Source organism: Cibotium barometz, chromosome 9, assembly GCF_041138505.1.
Source record: "Cibotium barometz isolate CiBa-2024 chromosome 9, ASM4113850v1, whole genome shotgun sequence".
Classification (NCBI taxonomy): domain Eukaryota; kingdom Viridiplantae; phylum Streptophyta; class Polypodiopsida; order Cyatheales; family Cibotiaceae; genus Cibotium; species Cibotium barometz.
The window spans coordinates 3,473,638-3,494,397 of record NC_141054.1 but is presented as its reverse complement, the minus strand read 5'-3'; the positions used below and the strand labels follow the sequence as shown (position 1 = coordinate 3,494,397).

The following is a 20,760-nucleotide window of genomic DNA, read 5'->3' as shown; positions in this document are numbered from 1 at the left end:
AAGTCAGTAGGTAGAGAAACCCGTCCATACTTGGGTGCCCGCCCGTTAGTCTATCCCTAACTCAGCTCGTCAATAAGCCTGCCTAGCTCCAAGCTTCCCCAAACCTCGAAGCTAGTCTTGTGTGCGTGTAGCACACGTTAGATACACACTATGCACACGACAACTTTCTCGCCCTAGGTCATGTTCTGATTGTCTATTCAACTCTAAGTTTTTGGCTTGCATGATCTTCTCTGAGTTTACGGAGAAGTGTGTTGGGGTAAAGGCGTTATGCCCACCCTTATAGTGTGTACAAGCCCATAAGTTATAGTACATAGTACACTTAGTACTTTTAATGTACTAAGTGCACTATGTGTACTAGTGCAATATACATGTGTGATAGGGGAGTCACACACTCATGCCATTGATGAGTTGACTTATCCCCACAACTCTCTCTCTCTCTCTCCCTTGCTTCTCTGTGTATGTCTCCCATGAATGAACTCTAAACCCTAATTCTGGTTTTCTCCCCATCAACTGGTATCAGAGCAAGGAGTCAGGCGCAACAGGCAGCAATCGTTCTTCTCGCCTAGGTGTGTGAAGCGAAGGCTAGCTTGGGTGTTGCAGGTATCAGCTGACAGGCAGCGCAGCAAAGCGCTGCACAGCTGGTAGCGATAAGGAGCATTCCGGCAGTAGTGCAGCAGCAGGAGCCGAAGCAGGTTCAGAAGAGGTAGTCATCACCTAGCGAAACCACGCGAAGCGAAGCGAAGGCTACTAGGCCCCGGCGCCCGTCAACTTACGCTTACTTCAGTATTAGCGATGGGCGTCTATTTGTTGGCTACGTGAGTCGCCGGCTGGTACACGCAGGCGGATAGGTGGCCGCTATTGCTGGACGTAGGCAACAGAGCCAGGCACCTACAACAGTTTAGCGTGACGTTGAGCGTGGGAGCTGATCGTGGGGTTCAGCCAGGTAGGGCCACGCTGCCCAGCAGCTGGGCGTAAGCAATCAAGAAGAGGGCTGCCCAGCAGCAGCCACGCTGCCCAGCAGAGGGCTGCCCAATCAGGCAACGCAGAGGGCTGCCCAACCAACCAGGCGCAGCCAGCTCAACAGCAGTCACCAGCAGCACGTCGTCCTCGCATCAGCAGTACCTTCAACATCCACACAGTCAGTGTGTGCAGCACCTCATGCACCTCATCAACAGCAAAAATCGACGCCCCCTCTTCCTGCAACAGCCTGCAAATTGAAGGAAAATCAGAAATTTCAAGGTATTTGCCTCAATTTCTCTTTTGGGATTTGCAATTGAGCAAGTACAATCAACAATTGAGCAGGTACAGGTGCCCAATTGCTCAATTTTTTGAGCAAAATTGGCAAAATTGGGTGACATTGGTCACAATCAGGCTAAATTTGCAGGAAATTGGTCACAATCAGGTTCAATTTGCAGGAAATTGGATGTCGAAATTTGGGGCTTTTGATGTAATTGTGCAATTAAGCACTCATACATGCTGTATGATGTGAAAAATCGCACATTTGGGCAAAATTGCAGCAAATTGCAGTGCAAATCAAGGGGCTTTTGTGCCGATTTGGTTAATTTGCATGCAGGCAATCGCATTTGATGCTGTGGATAATGTGCTGATGCCTTACAAGCACTCAATGTGCCTGTAAATCAAGGGGCTTTCATGTATTGGATGTATATGTGGCCAGGGGGAAGCATCGTGAACACTCCGGATGCCTTCATGTGCGTCAATGTACCATGTATGATCAGAAATTGATATTAAATCAAGGGGCTTTTCAAGTTTTCATGCTTGTTGAGCTTGGCAAAGCAGCAGGCAAGACATTTATGCCTTGAATCTTCAGAAATCAGCTTGCAGTCAAGGGGCTTTTGCCCAATTTCTGTTCGGGACTGTTTTATGCAGTGTACAAGACTGTAAAAGTCTGATTTTCACTCATTTGGACAGCCAGGAGAGCATTTATTGCTACTGTACCTGCTGGTACAGATTTGGCACAGCTTTGTGCATGTTTTGGCATGGCTGTACACTGTTTTGAGTGATCAAAAGGTTCAAATTCAGCTGCTGAACTTGCCGGTACAGGTTTGGTACATCATTGGTGAGCACTTAGTACTGCTGTACAGTACTTTGGAAGGGCAAAAGAGCACATTTAAGGTGCTGTCCAAAATCTGCAGCAACCAGATTTTGGTGTTTTCATAACATAAAGTGGGAGAAAAGTTGCATTTGTGCTTCCGCAGTGGGAGATAAAGCTTGGGAGAACATTTGTGAGCACTTTGTGTGCTTTGGGTGCAGTGTTTGCACATCTTGGGTGCAGTGTTTGCACATTTGCAGGGAGTCAGGCATTTACAGGTTGCATTTTGCTATGGCAACCACAGGTGAGAGCTCTTCATTGCTTCACATCAAGAAGCTTGAAGGCTCGCAGAATTATGATATTTGGCAAACCCAGTGCTACAATGTGTTGCTTCAGAAAAAACAGCACAAGCCTATCAAAGAAAGGGGTGTGATGCCCGCTTCTCTTACTGCTGAAGAGTGGGAAGATATGGATGAGCTGGCAAGATCTACTATCATGTTGTCTGTGTCAGACTCATTACTTTTCAGCATTCGTGAAGAGAAGACAGCTTGGGGAATGTGGCAGAGATTGCAGGACTTGTATGCCCAACAAAGTGCCTCAAGCAAAGTGTATTGTTGAAGAAACTCATAGGCCTTCAGATGAAGGAAGGGGCATCTATGACAGCCCATCTAAATGAGTTTAATGGTATTGTCAGCCAGGTCATCAATCAAAAGTTGGCAATGGACGATGAGTTCAAAGCCACTTTTTTGTTATGCACTTTGCCAGAGAGTTGGGACACATTCAGGACAGCCACTAGCAATTCGCATGCTATGCTGTCATATGCAGATGTTGAGGGTGCTCTTCTTCAAGAAGAGATGAACAGGAAAAACAACTCTGTGGGAAAGTCCAATGCAATGAATGCACGTGGGAGATCCCAGCAAAGGGGAAAAAGCCAAGAAAGGGGAAGGAGCAAGTCTCGCTCCAAAAAGGATTTGGAATGCCATTATTGTGGCAAGAAGGGACACATCAAAAAACAATGCTACAAATGGAAAAATGATCAAAAAGAAAAAGGAAAAGGCAAAGACAAAGAGAAGGATGAAGCCAAAGATGTAAAGCCGAAGGGCAAAAGTGGAGTCAAGATCGAAGAAATCAATGTGTCACATGCAGGTGGCAGTGAGGATGAGGTCCTCTTTACGTCTTCACTTGATGCCCATTCACTTCTTACAGGTGGTCATGGTATGCACTCATGGATCATTGATTCAGGTGCCTCCTTTCATGTCACAGGTTGCAGAGACTTGTTTGTCAGGTACACTGCTGGCAATGAAGGAGTGGTTTATTTGGGTGATAACCATGCATGCAAGATTCTTGGCAGAGGTGATGTAAGGCTTGTATTTTCAGATGGCTCACAGCTTATGCTCCATGATGTCAGGCATGTGCCTGAGATCAAGAAGAATCTGCTTTCTACTGGACAGCTTGATGATGCTGATTATGTTACCACATTTGGTAGTGGAAAGTGGAAGATTAGTAAGGGCTCATTGGTTGTTGCCAGAGGCTCTAAGGTGGACACTCTTTATTTTATGCATGCAGGTGTTTGTCACCATGCTAATGTAAATGCAACCGAGCTGCCGGAAATTTCTATGTGGCATAGCCGGTTGGGACACATGAGTGTCAAAGGAATGGAGCAATTGTCTCGTTTGGGTTACTTGCCTTCTCTAAAGTTTTCAAGTTTTCAATTTTGTGAGCATTGTATATATGGTAGGCAACTACAGTGCCCCCACAAGAAAGCTCTTGGACAGAAAGATGCTCAGTTAGAGCTTGTGCATACAGATGTATGTGAGATGTCTCAGCTTTCTTTGGGAGGGGCAAAATATTTTGTGTCTTTTATAGATGATGCCACACGCAAGGTGTGGGTTTATCCTCTTCGTTTGAAGAGTGATACATTCTCAGTGTTTGAGAAGTTTGTTGCTCTTGTTGAGAATCAAACTGGCAAAACACTGAAGGCTTTGCGTTCCGACAATGGTGGAGAGTATATGTCCAAACAGTTTCAGGACTTTTGTGATGCTAAAGGCATCAAGAGGGAGCTCTCTACTCCTTATGATCCTCCACAAAACGGGACAGCAGAGAGGATGAACAGGACCATACAGGAGAAGGTCCGTTCTATGTTGTCACATGCTGCATTACCTCATGGTTTTTGGGCTGAAGCTGTTATGACAGCCGTTCACCTTATAAATAGGTCACCTAACACGAGGCTTGGTGGGAAAGTGCCAGAGGAAGTATGGACAGGGAAGCCTCCGTCATACAAGCACTTGAGAGTGTTTGGTTGCGTTGCGTACGTGCACATACGCAGGGAAATGCGCACCAAACTTGATCCTAAGTCTCACAAATGCATATTCCTAGGATATGGTGACAGAGGTGAAATAGGGTATAGACTTTGGGATCCCATGAATAGAAAGATCATACGCAGCAATGATGTCATTTTTGATGAAACATGCATGTATAAGGAGCCTGCAAGGCAACAGGAGCCTGGCAGAGTCATCTTTGATGATGATGGACATCATGGACAACAACAAAGGGCTGTAAATCAGCCATTACAGCAGGAAAACCAGCCCTTAAATGGTGCTGAAAATGGTCCAAATGGACAGCCAGAGATGGCAGAAGATATCCCTATGGATATACCACAGTTAGAGGAGATACCGGGCATGATTATTCAGCCTTATGGCATGGAACAGGAGCCACCAATGGGTGATATGCAGGCTGGACAGCAACCTGCAAATGATGGTCATTGGGTACGGAGGTCCACAAGACCCTCCAGAGCCCCTGACAGGTTTGTTCCAGGGGTTGACTATTTGATGCTTACTGACTGTGGGGAGCCCTCATGTTACAAAGAGGCTTTACAGAGGGCAGACAAGGCTCTATGGGAGCGTGCCATGAAGTCAGAGATGGATTCTCTGCATAAAAATGGAACTTGGAAGTTGGTGCATTTGCCTGCAGGCAAGAAGGTTTTGCCATGCAAGTGGGTATACAGGCTCAAAGTTGCACCAGATGCAAAGCCAAGATACAAAGCCAGGTTAGTGGCTAAGGGCTTCAAGCAGGAATATGGTGTGGACTTTGATGAGATCTTCTCTCCAGTGGTCAAAATGACCACACTTAGAGCTGTGTTGGCTTTGGTAGCGCATGATGATCTGGACTTGATTCAGATGGATGTGAAGACTGCTTTTCTTCACGGTGATCTCCATGAGGAGATATATATGCAGCAGCCAGAGGGTTATGCAGTAAGTGGAAAGGAAAAGCTTGTATGCAAGCTGAAAAAGAGTCTTTATGGGCTCAAACAGGCACCAAGAGAATGGTATCATAAATTTGATACATTCATGAAATCTCAGAAATTCAGGAGAAGTGACATAGATCACTGCTTGTACACCAAGAAAGCTTTGGATGGCAGTCTATTGATTCTCATTTTGTATGTTGATGATATGTTGATTGCCGGGAAATCTCGTAAAGAGATGGATGCTTTGAAGCAGAGGCTGCATCAAACCTTTGATATGAAGGATTTGGGTGATGCTAATCACATCTTGGGTATGCGGATACTTCGGGACAGAAATCAGCATGTGTTGTATTTGTCTCAGAAGGAATACATTGGCAAAGTCTTGCAGAGGTTCAATATGGACGGGGGGAAGAAGGCTAGTACTCCTTTGCCTCCATATGTGAAACTCAGTGCTATGGACAGCCCACAGTCAGATAGAGACAGGGCTGATATGGCCAAGATTCCGTATGCTTCAGCTTGTGGCAGTCTCATGTATGCCATGGTTGCTACTAGGCCGGACATTGCATTTGCAGTGGGAGTGGTTTCTAGATACATGGCCAACCCTGGCAAAAAGCATTGGGAAGCAGTGAAAGGTGTCATGAGATACCTGAAGGGCACACAGGATATGTGCATTTGCTTTGGCAAACAGGATGCATTAGTGCATGGTTACACGGATTCGGATTATGCCGGTTATCCAGATAACCGGAAGTCTACTACCGGTTATGTGTTTACATTCACAGGAGGTGCTGTGTCATGGATATCCAGGATGCAGAAGTGCACTGCCTTATCTACTACAGAGGCCGAGTATATTGCAGCCACAGAGGCTTGCAAGGAGGCATTATGGCTATCTCGGTTAGTGGTTGATTTGGGCTATACAGGGGATATTCCATTGTTGCATTGTGACAGTCAGAGTGCCATCCAGTTGGCAAAGAACCCTGTCTTTCATGCAAAGACGAAGCATGTGGATGTGAAGTATCACTTCATCAGAGAGGTGATAGAGAACAAGCAAATTCAGCTTGTTAAGATTCACACGGATGACAACCCGGCTGATCTGTTGACAAAGAGTTTGCCTCCGGAGCGGTTTGCTCATTGCAGACACTTGATGGGCATTGGATGAGGCCAGTTTCAGCCTTGATATGGCCTTGTATATTATCATGTACATGCTGATTTTTCTTTTCCTTTACTTAAGGGCACTTTGCCTTTAAGTGGGAGGTTGTTGGGGTAAAGGCGTTATGCCCACCCTTATAGTGTGTACAAGCCCATAAGTTATAGTACATAGTACACTTAGTACTTTTAATGTACTAAGTGCACTATGTGTACTAGTGCAATATACATGTGTGATAGGGGAGTCACACACTCATGCCATTGATGAGTTGACTTATCCCCACAACTCTCTCTCTCTCTCCCTTGCTTCTCTGTGTATGTCTCCCATGAATGAACTCTAAACCCTAATTCTGGTTTTCTCCCCATCAAAGTGACTAGCCATAGAATCCATATTCTTCTGGACCCTGGCAGCTCACACAACTTTGTTAATTACAAACTTGTGCAAAAATTGAGTCTTGACACAACACCTAGCGATCATACCTATGATGTACGCCTACCTACGGGTCAGCAAGTGTGGGATCGAAAGGTGGAGAAGCTACCAATCCGGATTCAGGACTACGAAGATCTTCTGGAGTCCTATGTTATGCATCTAGAGAATGTTGAATTGTTATTAGGGATTGAGTGGTTTAAGACCCTTCAAGTCCAGATAGATTGGTCTAGTCATACTTTTTCTTTTGAACATAAGAACACCCAGTATTATATCTTAGGTGATTGTATACATCCCTCTCAGGGACCTCTTGTAAATACCGTTGATTTTGGAAATATAATGGATTCTTCTTTGTATACTGCTTTTCACTGTGTCTTGATTCCACTTTCTTCATTTCTCATACCTTCTATGGATGTCAATAAATTAAGTGTGTTTGAAAGCAAAGAATTAAAGAAGATACTTGATTCGTTTCAAGATGTATTTCCTAAGTAACTGCCATCGGGCTTACCACCCGAAAGGATAGTAGATCATCATATTGACTTGGTCCCTGGTGCCCAACCTGTTAGTATTCCACCTTACAGGATGAGCCAAGCTAAGGAAGATGAGTTGGCCCAACAACTCGCAGATTATTTGAGGATGGGCCCAATCCATCCAAGTAAATCACCTTGGGATTCACCTGTGTTACTTAGGAGAAAGAAGAACAACACCTGGAGAATGTGTGTAGATTACAAGAGATTGAACAAGCTGACAATTAAGAACCGTTATCCTCTCCCTAGATCACATGACCTGATTGACCGATTAGTCGGAGCGAAGTATTTCACAAAGATAGATTTGCGTATTGACTATCACCAGATGCGTATTAAAGACATGTCGAAAAAACCATTACGAGTTTCTCGTATTACCTTTTGGGTTTAACCATTGCTCTAGCCACTTTCCAGCAAATGATGAACAATCTTTTTCGTGAATATTTGGAAAAATTTGTGGTGGTGTTCCTGGATGATATTTTGGTATATAGTCGTACTCTTGAGGATCACGTTAGACACCTCACGATTGTCTTAACTATTCTAAGACAGAATCGACTATATGCTAAATTAAGTAAATGTGAGTTTTTTATGACAAAAATCATTAACTTGGGATACAAGATCACTAGAGATGGGTTGAGCATTGACTATGACCGAGTTCAGAAGGTCCTAGCTTGGCCTATACTGCAAACGGTGAGACAACTTTGTTCTTTTCTCGGTTTTGTTTTTTTTCTTTGGAAATACTCTCAGCTCACACTACCGATGACCAACTTGTTGAAAGGTTGTGGACGTAAGTCGAATCAACCTATCACTTGGAATAACGCTTTGGATATGGCCTTCAGACTTTTGAAAGATAAAGTCAAGAAAGCACCTATCTTAGCACTACCCGATCCTAGTAGACCTTATGTTCTTGAGACTGATGCCAGTGACTATGCTATCGGGACTACTCTATTCTAAGATGATAGACCTATTGCTTTCGAGAGTAGAAAGCTAGAAAACACTCAATCTCGTTGGCCAACCCTTGAGAAGGAGCTTTATACTGTCATTCACACCTCAAGATTTGGAGACATTATTTATATGGCTCCAAGTTTATCGTTTTGACTGATCATCAGTCAATCAAGTATGTGTGTGATGCAGATGATTTGAGAGGAAGGAAAGCTCGATGGGCTGAGTTAATGCAAGCTTTTAATTTTGAGATTCGTTATTGAAAAGGATCCATGAATAGTGTCGCAGATGCGCTTAGTCGAATTAGAGAGGTGAATACTTTGTTGTTCATCGAGATTTCTACAGACTTATTTCAGTCATTGAGAGAGCTTTGCAAGACTGATAGTTATTTTGGTCCATATTGGCAAAAGATCTAGGACAGAAGCTCATTAATTGACCAAGAGTCAGTGATGACTGAGCAGCCTACCATTCAGGCCGTAGGAGGTCAGTGGATAATTCGGAATGGTTTACTATTCCATTATGACAAAATTTGTGTACCACAGATCCAGGACATTAGGTCCAAGATTCTTAAGGAGTGTCACGACACCCCTTCTGCTGGACACCCTAGGTATGTCATGTGCATAGTGAGTATCTAACGTATGCTACACGCACACAAGACTAGCTTCGAGGCTTGGGGAAGCTTGCCTCTAGGCAAGATGATGTTAGAAGTCATCTCCTGTCTAGTTTTATACACCAGGGCCTTTGTTGTGGGTGTGCCCGCCCTTATCAGGTGTTTTATCATTTTTCCTCACTCCCCGTATTTTTCCCCTATTTTTTTCCATTTTTCCAGTGGTAGGGAGGGTTGCCAGAGGATGCCAGGAGCACTCCAGTGCTGGCCGACTACGAACACATGAGTCGTGGGCTACTGGGCTGCTGGCCGACTGCAATTTCTCAGTCGTGGGCACTTTTCTCCTGGCCGACTGCATTTATGCAGTCGTGGACATTTTTCAGCAATCGTGGGCACTGCCTATGCTGGCCGACTGCTCTCCCAGGGACATATATATAGGCCCCCAGCCCCCATACCATATTTGTATCATATTCGGGATCTTCTTGTGTATATCAGAGCAAAGTTACACGCCTACATCTCTCTCTCTCTTGTGCTGTTTTTCTGCATGCGTTTTTTGCTCGTGTTCCCAGATCTGGTCATCATCTCTGCTGCGTATTCTGACATGGTATCAGAGCCCTAGGCTCTAGATAGGTCTTGGGATTTGTGTGAGCAAGAGGGGGACTGTTTTGTGGCTGATTGGTGGACTGTTTTCGACTGTTCGGGAAGAGGAGAAGCAAGAGGAAGGCAGGCTGATTTGCTGGACAGCCACTTGCAGGTTTTAGTTCTTCTTTGTTCCCACCCACCCACCCTTTTCAGAGTACATCCCCGCTATGGCAGATCTGTTTGAGATGGCTGAGAGACACGTGAAGATCCCGACACTCCCCACGTTCCCGGTGGACCGTCAGTTGGACGGGAGCAACTACAGCATATGGAAGGTGATGATGGAATCTGTTCTGGAGTCCTACGACCTCGCCGATTTCGTCGTCGTTGGTGTTCAGTAGAGGAAGGGGAGTTGCCGTCGATCCGAAAGGACCGGGAGGCCCAGACACAGATGTGGGATCGTGTCAACGCCAGGGTCTGTTCGTTTATTTTCCTCAACTGCACACCACAGGTAATCAATCATGTAAAGCACATGACGCTGGCCAGAGGTATATGGCAGCATTTGGCCTCACTTTACAGCAAGGTATCGCCCATGAAGAGGATTTCCTTGGAAGTACAGATGCGGGTTCTGAGCCCTGCAAAGTCGTCGACGATGCGGGAGCATATTAACAAGCTGCAAGCTCTTCAGCAGGAAGTTCTTCAAGCTGGGAAGGAGATATCGTCAGAGGACATGGCCATCACGTTGCTGTCACACTTGCCCTCTTCGTACTCAGCATTTTACTCGTCTTTGATTACCAGTGGCAGGCTCAGCACCATCACGTGGGAGGAGCTTGTGCCCATGGTCCTGGACCAGGAGGAACGATTCACGAACCCTCCTCACGGTGGAGGTTCGGAGGCCTTTACTGGCCAACGGTCGAAAGGCCGTAACTCGGGCAAAGGGAAGGCTTCATCGGAGAAGTCTTCTAAGAAGAAGTCCGACGCTGACCGCGAGAAACTGAAGGCAGAGAAGACATGTAATGATTGTGGCGAGAAAGGCCACTATTGGAGGCAGTGTCCCAAGCAGAAGACCGAGAAGGGTGAAGATTCCTCAGCAGCAATCATGAAGACTCCGGCTTTTGTGCACCTGGAGGTGGTGGACACCGATGTTTCATTTTCTTCAGGCAGGGAGGAGATTGGAGGACTCTCCGCAACGGATACTCGGGAGTGGATTCTCGATAGTGGTGCTTCCAGGAACATGACTCCTTCCCATTCCGGTTTACAGGATCTCTGCAGGCTTTCTGGTCATATTCTTACTGGGGATACGTCCACTATCCCAGTTCACAGTGAGGGCAGGATGGAGATAGTTCCCGATGGCAGAGGGGGGAAGCATTCCTCCCAGGTGTTGTATGTTCCGGCACTTGATTTTCATCTGTTGTCAGTGCATCAAGTTTGCAAGACTGGCATACGGGTGGAGTTTGATGAGCATTTTGTTGCTCTCCGGGACAAAGCAACAGGCCAAGTGGTTTGGGAAGGCGGAGTGGAGAATGGAGTTTACAAGCTTTCAGCACTCTCTCTCCCACGTCCTCAGGTTTGTGATGAGTGGCAGTCTGGTAATGGCCACTTGTGTGTGGATACGCTACAGGTACAGGCTTTCCGGGACCAGATGGTGGATAGCTTACCAGTAGATGGCAGCAGTTGGCACGAACTTTCCAGTACTAATGTTGGTAGTTCTTGTGTTTGTCAGTCAGAGGAAGCTGAACAGGTCACTTATGCTCTGATGTCTCGTAGTGTTCGGAATATAGAACTTCCTGTTGTTGAGGATGTTCTTTCCACGGGGACCTTTCGGAAAGCCAGGAAGGTGGCAGGTGATTACTTGCAAAAGGAGGTGGTTTCTCCAGGCTTTGTGGTTCCGGATTCAGAGGGGGTGGTTGACAGGTTTCATCAGGTTTCGAGGACTTGTTTGTGCACCGTAACAGGTGTTGATCCTTGTGAGCAGTGTGATGTCTCTGTGACTCAGAAGCTGTATGGTTCATTGATCTGGTTGATGGACACCAGATTGGACGGGAGCTTCCTGATGAGGCAGTTGAGCTCATGGTTGCAGATGTCTCTTTGGGAGAGGCAGGATTGCGTTTCCTGTGGTTTCTGCGGCATGCGAAGGATCAGGGACTCTTGTACACAGGAGGGGGATTGTTGGATGGAGTCCGACTCCACGGTTGGAGTGACTCGATTTGGGGAGGAGATCCGGACACGAGGGGATCTACTTCAGGCCCAAGAGCAATTTTACGGAGCAGTTGGAGACAGTCATCTTTTGCCTTGTCGAGAACAGAGGCAGAGTACCGGGCTGCTTGTGATGCTGCTTGTGAGGTGGTGAGGATGCAGAGCAGGTTTGGGCTTCCACTGGAGAAACCCATGGTCATCCAGAGGCACTTTGTTCGTGAACAGATTGTTGCTGATGACATCTTGCTAGAGTTCTGTTCGACGGAGGACAATACGGTGGACCTCTTCACGAAGTCGCTCTCTCAGGATTTGCTCAGGCGGCACCCAGCTCCCAGCGGTTGGTTTCACAGCCAGGAGCTGAGAGGGGGTGTTAGAAGTCATCTCCTGTCTAGTTTTATACACCAAGGCCTTTGTTGTGGGGCCCTTATCAGGTGTTTTATCATTTTTCCTCACTCCCCGTATTTTTCCCCTATTTTTTCCCATTTTTCCAATGGTGGGGAGGGTTGCCAGAGGATGCCAGGAGCACTCCAGTACTGGCTGACTGTATACACATGAGTCATGGGCTACTGGACTACTAGCCGACTGCAGTTTCTCAGTCGTGGGCACTTTTCTGCTGGCCGACTGCATTTATGCAGTCGTGGACATTTTTCAGCAGTCGTGGGCACTTCCTATGCTGGCCGACTGCTCTCCTAGGGGCATATATATAGGCCCCCAGCCCCCATACCATATTTGTATCATATTCGGGATCTTCTTGTGTATATCAGAGCAGAGTTACACGCCTACATCTCTCTCTCTCTTGTGCTGTTTTTTTGCATGCGTTTTTTGCTCGTGTTCCCAAATCTAGTCATCATCTCCGCTGCGTATTCTGACAGATGATTGGCGAGTTGGGGGCTAGGGATAGACTAACGGGCATGCAGCTAAGTATGGCAGCCAAGACTTGTGGGCTTGCCCACGGCTGTCAAAGTTGGGAGGTGAGTCAGGCCTCCACCCCCTCCACGTTTGCTTGGTTTGTGTGCATGCTTCGAGTCTTGTGCGTGGAGCGTTCTACAAGGTGATCCTACGGGGATTTGACAAATGAGGTATTGACAAAGGGTGCCTACAAAACAAGAGGCACGAAAAAGTGGACGTGCAAATATTGTCTCCTTGCAAAGACAAGTAGTGCAACTCGTATTCGAGCGCACGTGCTTCATCAGCATGGACAAGGCATAGCGTTCTGTACTTAGTCAAGACGAGAGGAGTTTCGTGGGTGGAGCAACATTCAGTCCGATCCATTCATAGTGTCATTGCCTATTCGAAAAGGAAATCGTACTTCATCTCATCGCATGATGCATCGGAGACAAGGAAGAGTGCAGAAGCACTTTTCCAGGAGTGGTCAAGAGCCATACAAGAAGTGGGTGCAGAGAAGGTGATCCAGTTTGTAGCTAATGGAGAAAATGCAAACAAGGCAACAACTGGTAGATTGTTGACTCACACATTTCCACATCACCTTTTCCGTATGCATGGTACAATGCCTCAACAATCTTCTCAACAAGGACATTGGGAAGTTGGAGTGGATTGCTCCCATCATAGAGCAAGCCACCCAGATCGTACCCCAAATGACATCTCACCCTCAAGGCTGCCATTCCCTTGGGTTTTGCTAATACCGACCAACCCCATGGGATTTCTACCCTCGCTATGTTACTCTCCTTGGACTTGTGCACCTTCCTGGGACACTTTCAGCACTTAGCCTTGCTTGAGCCAGATGTTGTTACAATGTTGCATGGTCACCACATCCCAAAAGATTAAGACACATGCGATGATTTCATCCATGCACGATGCAGTAAGGGTATAGGTGGGACATGGACAGCAACACTATCTCAAAATCAGCCTGAAGTTCTGATACCAATGTTACATGTGCAGAAGCTCTGTGTCTTTTTTCAGCCCTAAACACTGAGATAGGAACATCCTGATGCAAGACACAAATATAGAGAGAGAGATGGTTGTGTTTTCAACATATTATATAGTACACAAAGACAGTACAAAACCTATGGTCTTTGGCCTTCCACAAGAAGAAACATAAAGCCTACATAGACCTGCCCCATCCGAGGGGAGATGAATCACAATGAATCTTGATCTTGCCTTTTACAGGCATTTGGAAGCATTTCCCAACTCGTCCGCTAGTTCCATGGAACAAATAAATACATAAAATGTTATAAAATGTTGCCGACACCTCATAAGCTTGGCCGCCAAGGTCTATGTCCCAGGGAACAACTTTCGGTGCCTGTAAAGGCCTCGTTATTCCTCTAAACCTTTGTTTATCTACTGCCCAATCAGGATTTAGCTTGGAAAACCAGCCATATCCATGTGTGCACATGACAAATGGCTTGGAACCTACCCTCCACTTGCCTTTTGTAGGACCCCTTGGGCTTGGACATGGGTGAGCACAAACAAAAAATAGAGCTTTCACATTTTTGGTTGTCGTTTCTTGTTATTATGCATGGCCTACCTTACCTATGTTAGTAGTCATCTCCTATCTGTATATTACACCAAGGCCTCTGTTGTGGGTGCGCCTACCCGTTTTTTGGTGTTTCCCCATTTTTCCTCACTTCCATGTATTTTTCCCATTTTTCCTAAGGTGTGGAGGGTTGTCGGCTGTCTTCTGATGCTAGCCGACTGAGTGTTGCTACCCAACTTATGACCTAGTGTCCTGGCCGACTACAGGCACCTCGCCGACTGGCTTAGAGCAGGTCATGGGCATCCCAGATGCTAGTCGTAAGCACATGCTGCTTGTCGGCCTGTTTTAGACTGGCCGACCAGCAACTTGGGGCCATATAAAATGGCCCCTTGCACCCCACACTTCCCAATTGTATATCCCGGGATTTTCTTGAGTGTATATAGCAGAGTTACACAGCTTCTCTCTCTCTCTTTCATCTACATTTTGCTCTCTATAGCAGTTGTCTTCATTTCCATTGTGCATTCTGATATGATATCATAGTCCCAGGTGGCTTGAAGCTTGGAGACAATGGGACATCGAGGGTTTGCTGATTTGAGGTGCTGATTGGAGATTGCCTGGGCTGTTCGGAACTTGGAGATCGGGTAGAAGGCGGCCATAACCGTTGGACAACCACTTTGCATATTATTTGCAACCTCTTCTTCTTTTTTCCCACGCACCCTCCCTTCACAAGACCTTGTGAACCCTTGAGATGGCAGACTTGCTTGTGATGGCTGAGAAGCACATGAAGATCCCAACACTCTCCAAGTTCCCGATGGACCAATGGTTGGACGAGAATAACTACGGCATATGAAAGATAATGATGGAGTCCATTTTGGAGTCTGATGACTTGGCTGATTTCATTGTTGTTGGTGTTCCACGGCCGGAGTTGGAAGACGGGGAGTTACCCTCTATATGGAAGGAAGGGGATGCTCAAGCACAGTTATGGAATCGTGTCAATGCCCGTGTCCGTTCTTTCATCTACCTAAATTGCACACCACAAGTGATCAATCACATAAAGCATATGATGCTAGCCAGAGGGATTTGGTAGCATTTGGCTTCTCTGTACAATAGGGTATCACCCATGAAGAGGATCTCCTTGGAAGTTCAGATGCGGGTGATGAATCTTGCAAAGTCGTCGCAATGCGAGAGCACATCAACAAGTTACAGGCTCTTTAGAAGGAGGTTCTCCACGCAAGGAAAGAGATATCATCATAGGATATGGCCATCACGTTGCTATCCCATTTGCCCTCTTAGTACTCAGCATTTTACTCATCTTTGATCACCAATGGCAGGCTCAGCACCATCACGTGGGAGGAGGTTGTGCCCATGGTCTTGGACCAAGAAGAGCGATTTACGAACCCTCCACAGGGCGGAGGTTCTGAGGCCTTGACTGGCCAACGGTAGAAAGGCCGTAACAACAACAAGCGCAAAGGAAAGTCTTCGTCAGAGAAGTCTTCTGAGAAGAAGCCCGATTCAGACCGTGAGAAACTGAAGGCCAAGCAGACTTGTAACAATTGTGGCAAGAAAGGCCACTATTGGAGAAAGTGTCCCAAGCGGAATAATGGTAAGAGCGCTAATTCTTCAGCTTCAGCTACAAAGACTCCAGCCTTTGTGCACTTGGAGATTTTGGACACAGATGCTTCATCTTCTTCGAGCGAGGAGGCAGTTGGCTTCACCGCCAGGGATACTCAGGAGTGGATTCTTGATAGTGGTGCTTCCAAGCACATGAGACACATGTTTGTGGGAATCATTGTGCTTTGTTGGAATGATGTGGTATTCAACGGATGTGATTGGAACCTTCCAAGTGGGAGGATGATGGACTGATTTGGACTGTAGGATAGTCATCCATTTTATGTAGGAACACATGTTGACATGCATTCGCCATTTTCACTGATTGGCTGCTGTCATGATTTGTCAAAGGCATTGCATTGTTATTAGCATCAACTATATCTTTATCCTGAAATAGCTTCATGCCTTCAAGGATGGCCAAGAGCAACCTAGCCTAGATGGTGTCTTTGCACATAATGCAATGGTTTATCTCTCTTGTCAGACAACTACTGTTTTATGTTGTATTCTACACAATACTCACTTCATGCAAGTCACTTCGTCTAAGAACAAGTATCTTTATCACTTCAGAAACATGCACATGGCTAATTAAAGGAATAGTACTGTGTAACTGTTGATCCTAGGTTTTCAGACACTCTCAATAGCTATTAATGTCATTAAAATACTTAAGGTTTCAGCCACAACACCAAATCCACAAGCAAAAACTTGAAATACAATGATACTGCACTAGGGTCAAAAAAGTCCATAGTAAGGGAGTTTGGGAAAATTCCACATCCCATTTTGCAAGATAAAAAAGATAGAGGCACGGTGAGCCCTTTTAAGCTTTTGTTAAAACCAGCTCATTTGACATATCGTTGGAAAGCTCTTGAAGAGTAGATTCTAAATCCACATTCTCCGATAACTCTGGATTTGATATGCTAAAGATACACTAAAAAGTATATTGAAAAGTAAATTCCTAAAGTAATGGGATTTTTCTAAACTCCCTAATATGGTCTTAGAATGGGTCGACATTTATTACTCAAGGAGAAAAATGTTTTCCAATACAAACTATCTAGGGCCTTTCCTTTGTCAAGTTATCTAGGTACAATTCTTCAATGCTTTACGTTACAATTGGGCCTTTATCACATGCCCAAACATCACATATATATGGATAAACTCTTGGACACAGGAATAGGTTCGCATGCAACTCCACAATAGAAACGAGATGCCAAAGCCGATAGAAAAACTCAACCACTAGTATGAGTGTCCAACAGCCGGTACCACAAGGAAGTCAACCCGGTACAGATGGTGACATCAATGACTATGCAAAGGCGTGATGAAATCAGCAACATTAAGTACGTCAGAGGGTTCAACAGGGTCTATACGAACGCACTACAGATACCAAGGCAACTACATGCAAGAACATGGTTGTCCAGACAGCACAAGAGTACAGCTAGTGCAAGCAAGGATGGTAGCAATTATATGGCTGTACAAGTACATGGCAACATGCAGAAACAACATAGAGATGATGGGCAAGTGCTTAAGCTGTATGGAAAGAGAGGAGAGGGTGGCGATGATAAAAAATGGAGCTGCTATTTAATGTTTTTATCAACTTTAGGCTATCAGAATGCACAACGGAAATGAAGACAATTGCTGTAGAGAGAAAAACGCAAATGAAAGAGAGAGAGAGAGAGAGAGAAGCTATGTAACTCTACTATATATATTATACACTCAAGAACATCCCGGGATATACAACTGGGAAGTGTGGGGGGCAAGGGGCCAATTTATATGGCCCCAAGCGGTTGGTCGGCCAGTCTAAAACATGCCGACAGCAACATGTGCTCACGACTAGCATCTGGGATGCTCACGACTTGCTCTAAGCAGTCGGCCAGGTGACCAGATCATAAGTCGAGTAGCAACCCTCAGTCTTCCAGCATTAGAAGACAACCGACAACCCTCCACACCTCAGGAAAAATGAAAAAAATACATGAAAGTGAGAAAAAATGGGGAAACACTAAAAAACGGCAGCACACCCACAACAGGATGTTGGGTTCCCAACAAAGATATAGGTTAGGATCTGCAACTGATCTCTGAAATCCAATCCGTAGCAAGAAGGAATCAATCTTCTGATTCCAAGCCCTGGGAGCCTGCTTAAGACCATACAAGACCTTCCACAACCTGTAAACCATCCCCTTTGATCCTCAAAGCCTGGACGCAGATCAACATACACCTCCTCTTGCAGGTCACCATTAAGGAACGCGGATTTCACATCCATCTGATATACCGGCCACTATTGAGAAGAGACAAGGACGGTTTGAATCGTGGTCATCCTCGTTGTTGGTGCAAAGGTATCCTCATAGTCAATGCCAAGCCGTTGCTCATAACCCTTAGCCACAAGTCTGGCTTTGTGTTTTTCCACCGATCCATCTGGCGTATACTCGGTCTTAAAGACCCACTTGACACCAATGACAGACCATTTCGACAACCTCGGAACCAACTACCGCGTTTTATTCTTCTCTATAATATCCAGTTCCACTTGCATGGCTTTCTTCCAAGTATCCTGTGCAAGGGCTTCCTTTACGGAAGTGGGCTCTTTGTCCCGCATGATACGAGACATCAAAGCATAGTTTACCTATAAGAGCTCCACTGAATGACTTTTGTCTGCGATCTTCAAGATCCATCCTCTATGGTCCACTCGAAGGGAAGCTCCGTAACACCTGACTCCCGAAGGATGTCTAACAACCACCTGGATACTCGAACAAAACGCGGAGCCTCCTCCTACTGCGAGGGCTCATCTTCAGCCGCGAGCTCAACCTCCTCAACTGACTGAGGTTGTCCAGCTAGAATAATCGACTGGGAATCATCATCAAACTCGTGGGTCTCTAAGAAGTGGCGGCTCATCAACAGTGGAAGCTGAAACATGCTTATCAAAAACCATATCTCTGTTGTCGACAACCTCGTTCCGCTCCGGGTCATACAACCTGTATCCTTTGGAAAGAGAGTTATATCCCATAAAGACAAGCTTCTGGGACTTCAAGTCAAGCTTTCCCCTCTGCTTCTTTGAAATGTGAACATATGCATCACTCCGAACACACGGAAATGGGAGACATGGTTTCATATGAAAATAAGCCTCGAAGGAAGTCATGTTCAATACTGAAGTCGTCGAAGATCGGTTGAGGATATGGAAAACCGTAGCCACAACCTCTCCCCAAAGTGGACAAGAAAGATCACGATTCTCCAACATCGTCCTCGCTATCTCCACCACAGTCCAGTTCTTACGCTCAACTACTCCATTCTCTGAAGGCAAACCTCTATTGGCCAGCTCCCGCTTGATGCCCTATTCTACACAAAACCGCACAAACGCATTGGAAGAAAACTCTCCTCCTTTGTCAACTCGAAGAGTCTTTATCTCCACTCCGCCTTTCCAAACAACTTGTTTCTCTGTCCCATAGAGCAACAGAATGCTCCTTAAACTCCACCCGAAAGCCAGTCTTGCAAACCTCGTGCCCTGAGACAACAGATGAAAACCAAGTGTGGGGATGTAAAGAACACAAGAGGAATGCTTCCCCCCTCTACCATCGGGAATGATCTCCATCCTGCCCTCACTATGAATTGGCATAGTGGAATTGTCGCCAATGAAAATACGACCTGACTGCTGTTTAAGATCTCGTAAGAACTCACGGGAAGGAGACTTACATTCCTAGGACCTGAAATCTCAGCTCTTCTACAAGCTGGATAGGGGAGGCCCTCTCCGAACTGGCTAAGGCAACACGTATATGTCAAAACATCCACATGTAAGACTGACTCTCAGCCTGCTGGTGTTCCTGCCGGGGCGGGCCTCCCCCACGTGGTTAACTACACCATATCTTGAGACTGAATGACTGGAAGAAGAGAAGATTTGGTAATTTTCCATGACAATGAGGTTTTTCAAAACTTCACACCATGAGAGAGAGCAGCCTATGGCAGTGGGTTACGTCAAGAGACAAAACTGGCAAGATCCAAACCTGAAGAGAAACTGGCGATTGAGGTTGGAAACGTCAATGGTGTCCATATCGATCACGTCGATGTTGCGAAACCCGGAGAGGGCCAGATCCTTGAGGAGCTCGCAGCCCAGACCTCCAGCTCCGATCACCAGAACCCTCAGACCGTTGTGGAGAGCCTCTCTCAGCTGCGTAAGAAAATACACCTCTCAGAGCAGAATCGAACCACACAAAGAAAAAGCAGTCTCTCTTTGGAAAGCACGAGAGCGGTGCTTTTACCTCCGGTCCAGGCTCGAAACCAGGACCTACAAGGTTTCCGTCGCGCAGGAGCAGCCGGTCGATGTCCTGCCATCTTCCCTGCATCTCCATGCCGAAAAGCCTAGCTAGGGTGTCTGCCTGGCAGCGAAAGGGTCCGAGCTTATGTTCAAATTTTGAACGTGCTATATATACATATTACATGGCAACACATATCATTCGTATGTTTTGCCATGCATTTGTGTGTAGCGACAAGATTTGAGGAGCACATGGGAGAGAGGATTTGGCTGCGGGGAAATAGTTCGGTCAATCACCAAAGGAATGAAGCAACCCCGCACATGCACATTTGTTGAGACTCTAGGCAACCATATGGACAAGCTAATAATTCTCCTAAGATCCAAAGGTCCCTATAGTTTGGTCAATCACCAAAGGAATGAAGCAACTTTGCACATTTGTTGAGACTCTAGGCAACTATATGGACAATCTAATAATTCTCCTAAGATCCAAAGGTCCCTACAGTTTATCAATCACCAAAGGAATGAAGCAACCCTGCACATGTGTTAAGACTCTAGGCAATTGCATGGACAAGGTAATAATTCTGCTAAGATCAAAAAGATAGTACTGAAGCCTCAAAAAAAAAACAGGTGGCAAGCTTGGAAAACTTTATCCCATATATGTAAGTATATATACATATACATACATACATATACACATGTATGTTTATATACATACATGTACCTATATACATATATATGTGTAGGTATGTATATACATGCATGTGTGTGTGTGTACGTGTGT

General features: G+C 45.8%; 1 protein-coding gene across 2 annotated transcripts in view; it reads right to left on the bottom strand.

Moving 5' to 3' along the window:
* ECR1 (E1 C-terminal related 1) overlaps window positions 1-20,407 on the bottom strand; it is a 28,599-nt gene extending 8,192 nt beyond the window's left edge. The window contains exons 1-2 of one of the 2 annotated variants that reach the window (XM_086802368.1): window positions 19,987-20,407; window positions 19,732-19,895 (exon numbers count right to left, since the gene is read on the bottom strand). In XM_086802368.1, the coding sequence (XP_086658494.1) occupies window positions 19,732-19,895; window positions 19,987-20,076 (254 nt within the window). In that variant the 5' untranslated portion in view covers window positions 20,077-20,407. The remainder of the gene's footprint in view (window positions 1-19,731; window positions 19,896-19,986) is intronic. The other variant, XM_086802367.1, reaches the window with a different exon arrangement.
* Between the last annotated feature and the right edge of the window lie 353 nt (window positions 20,408-20,760).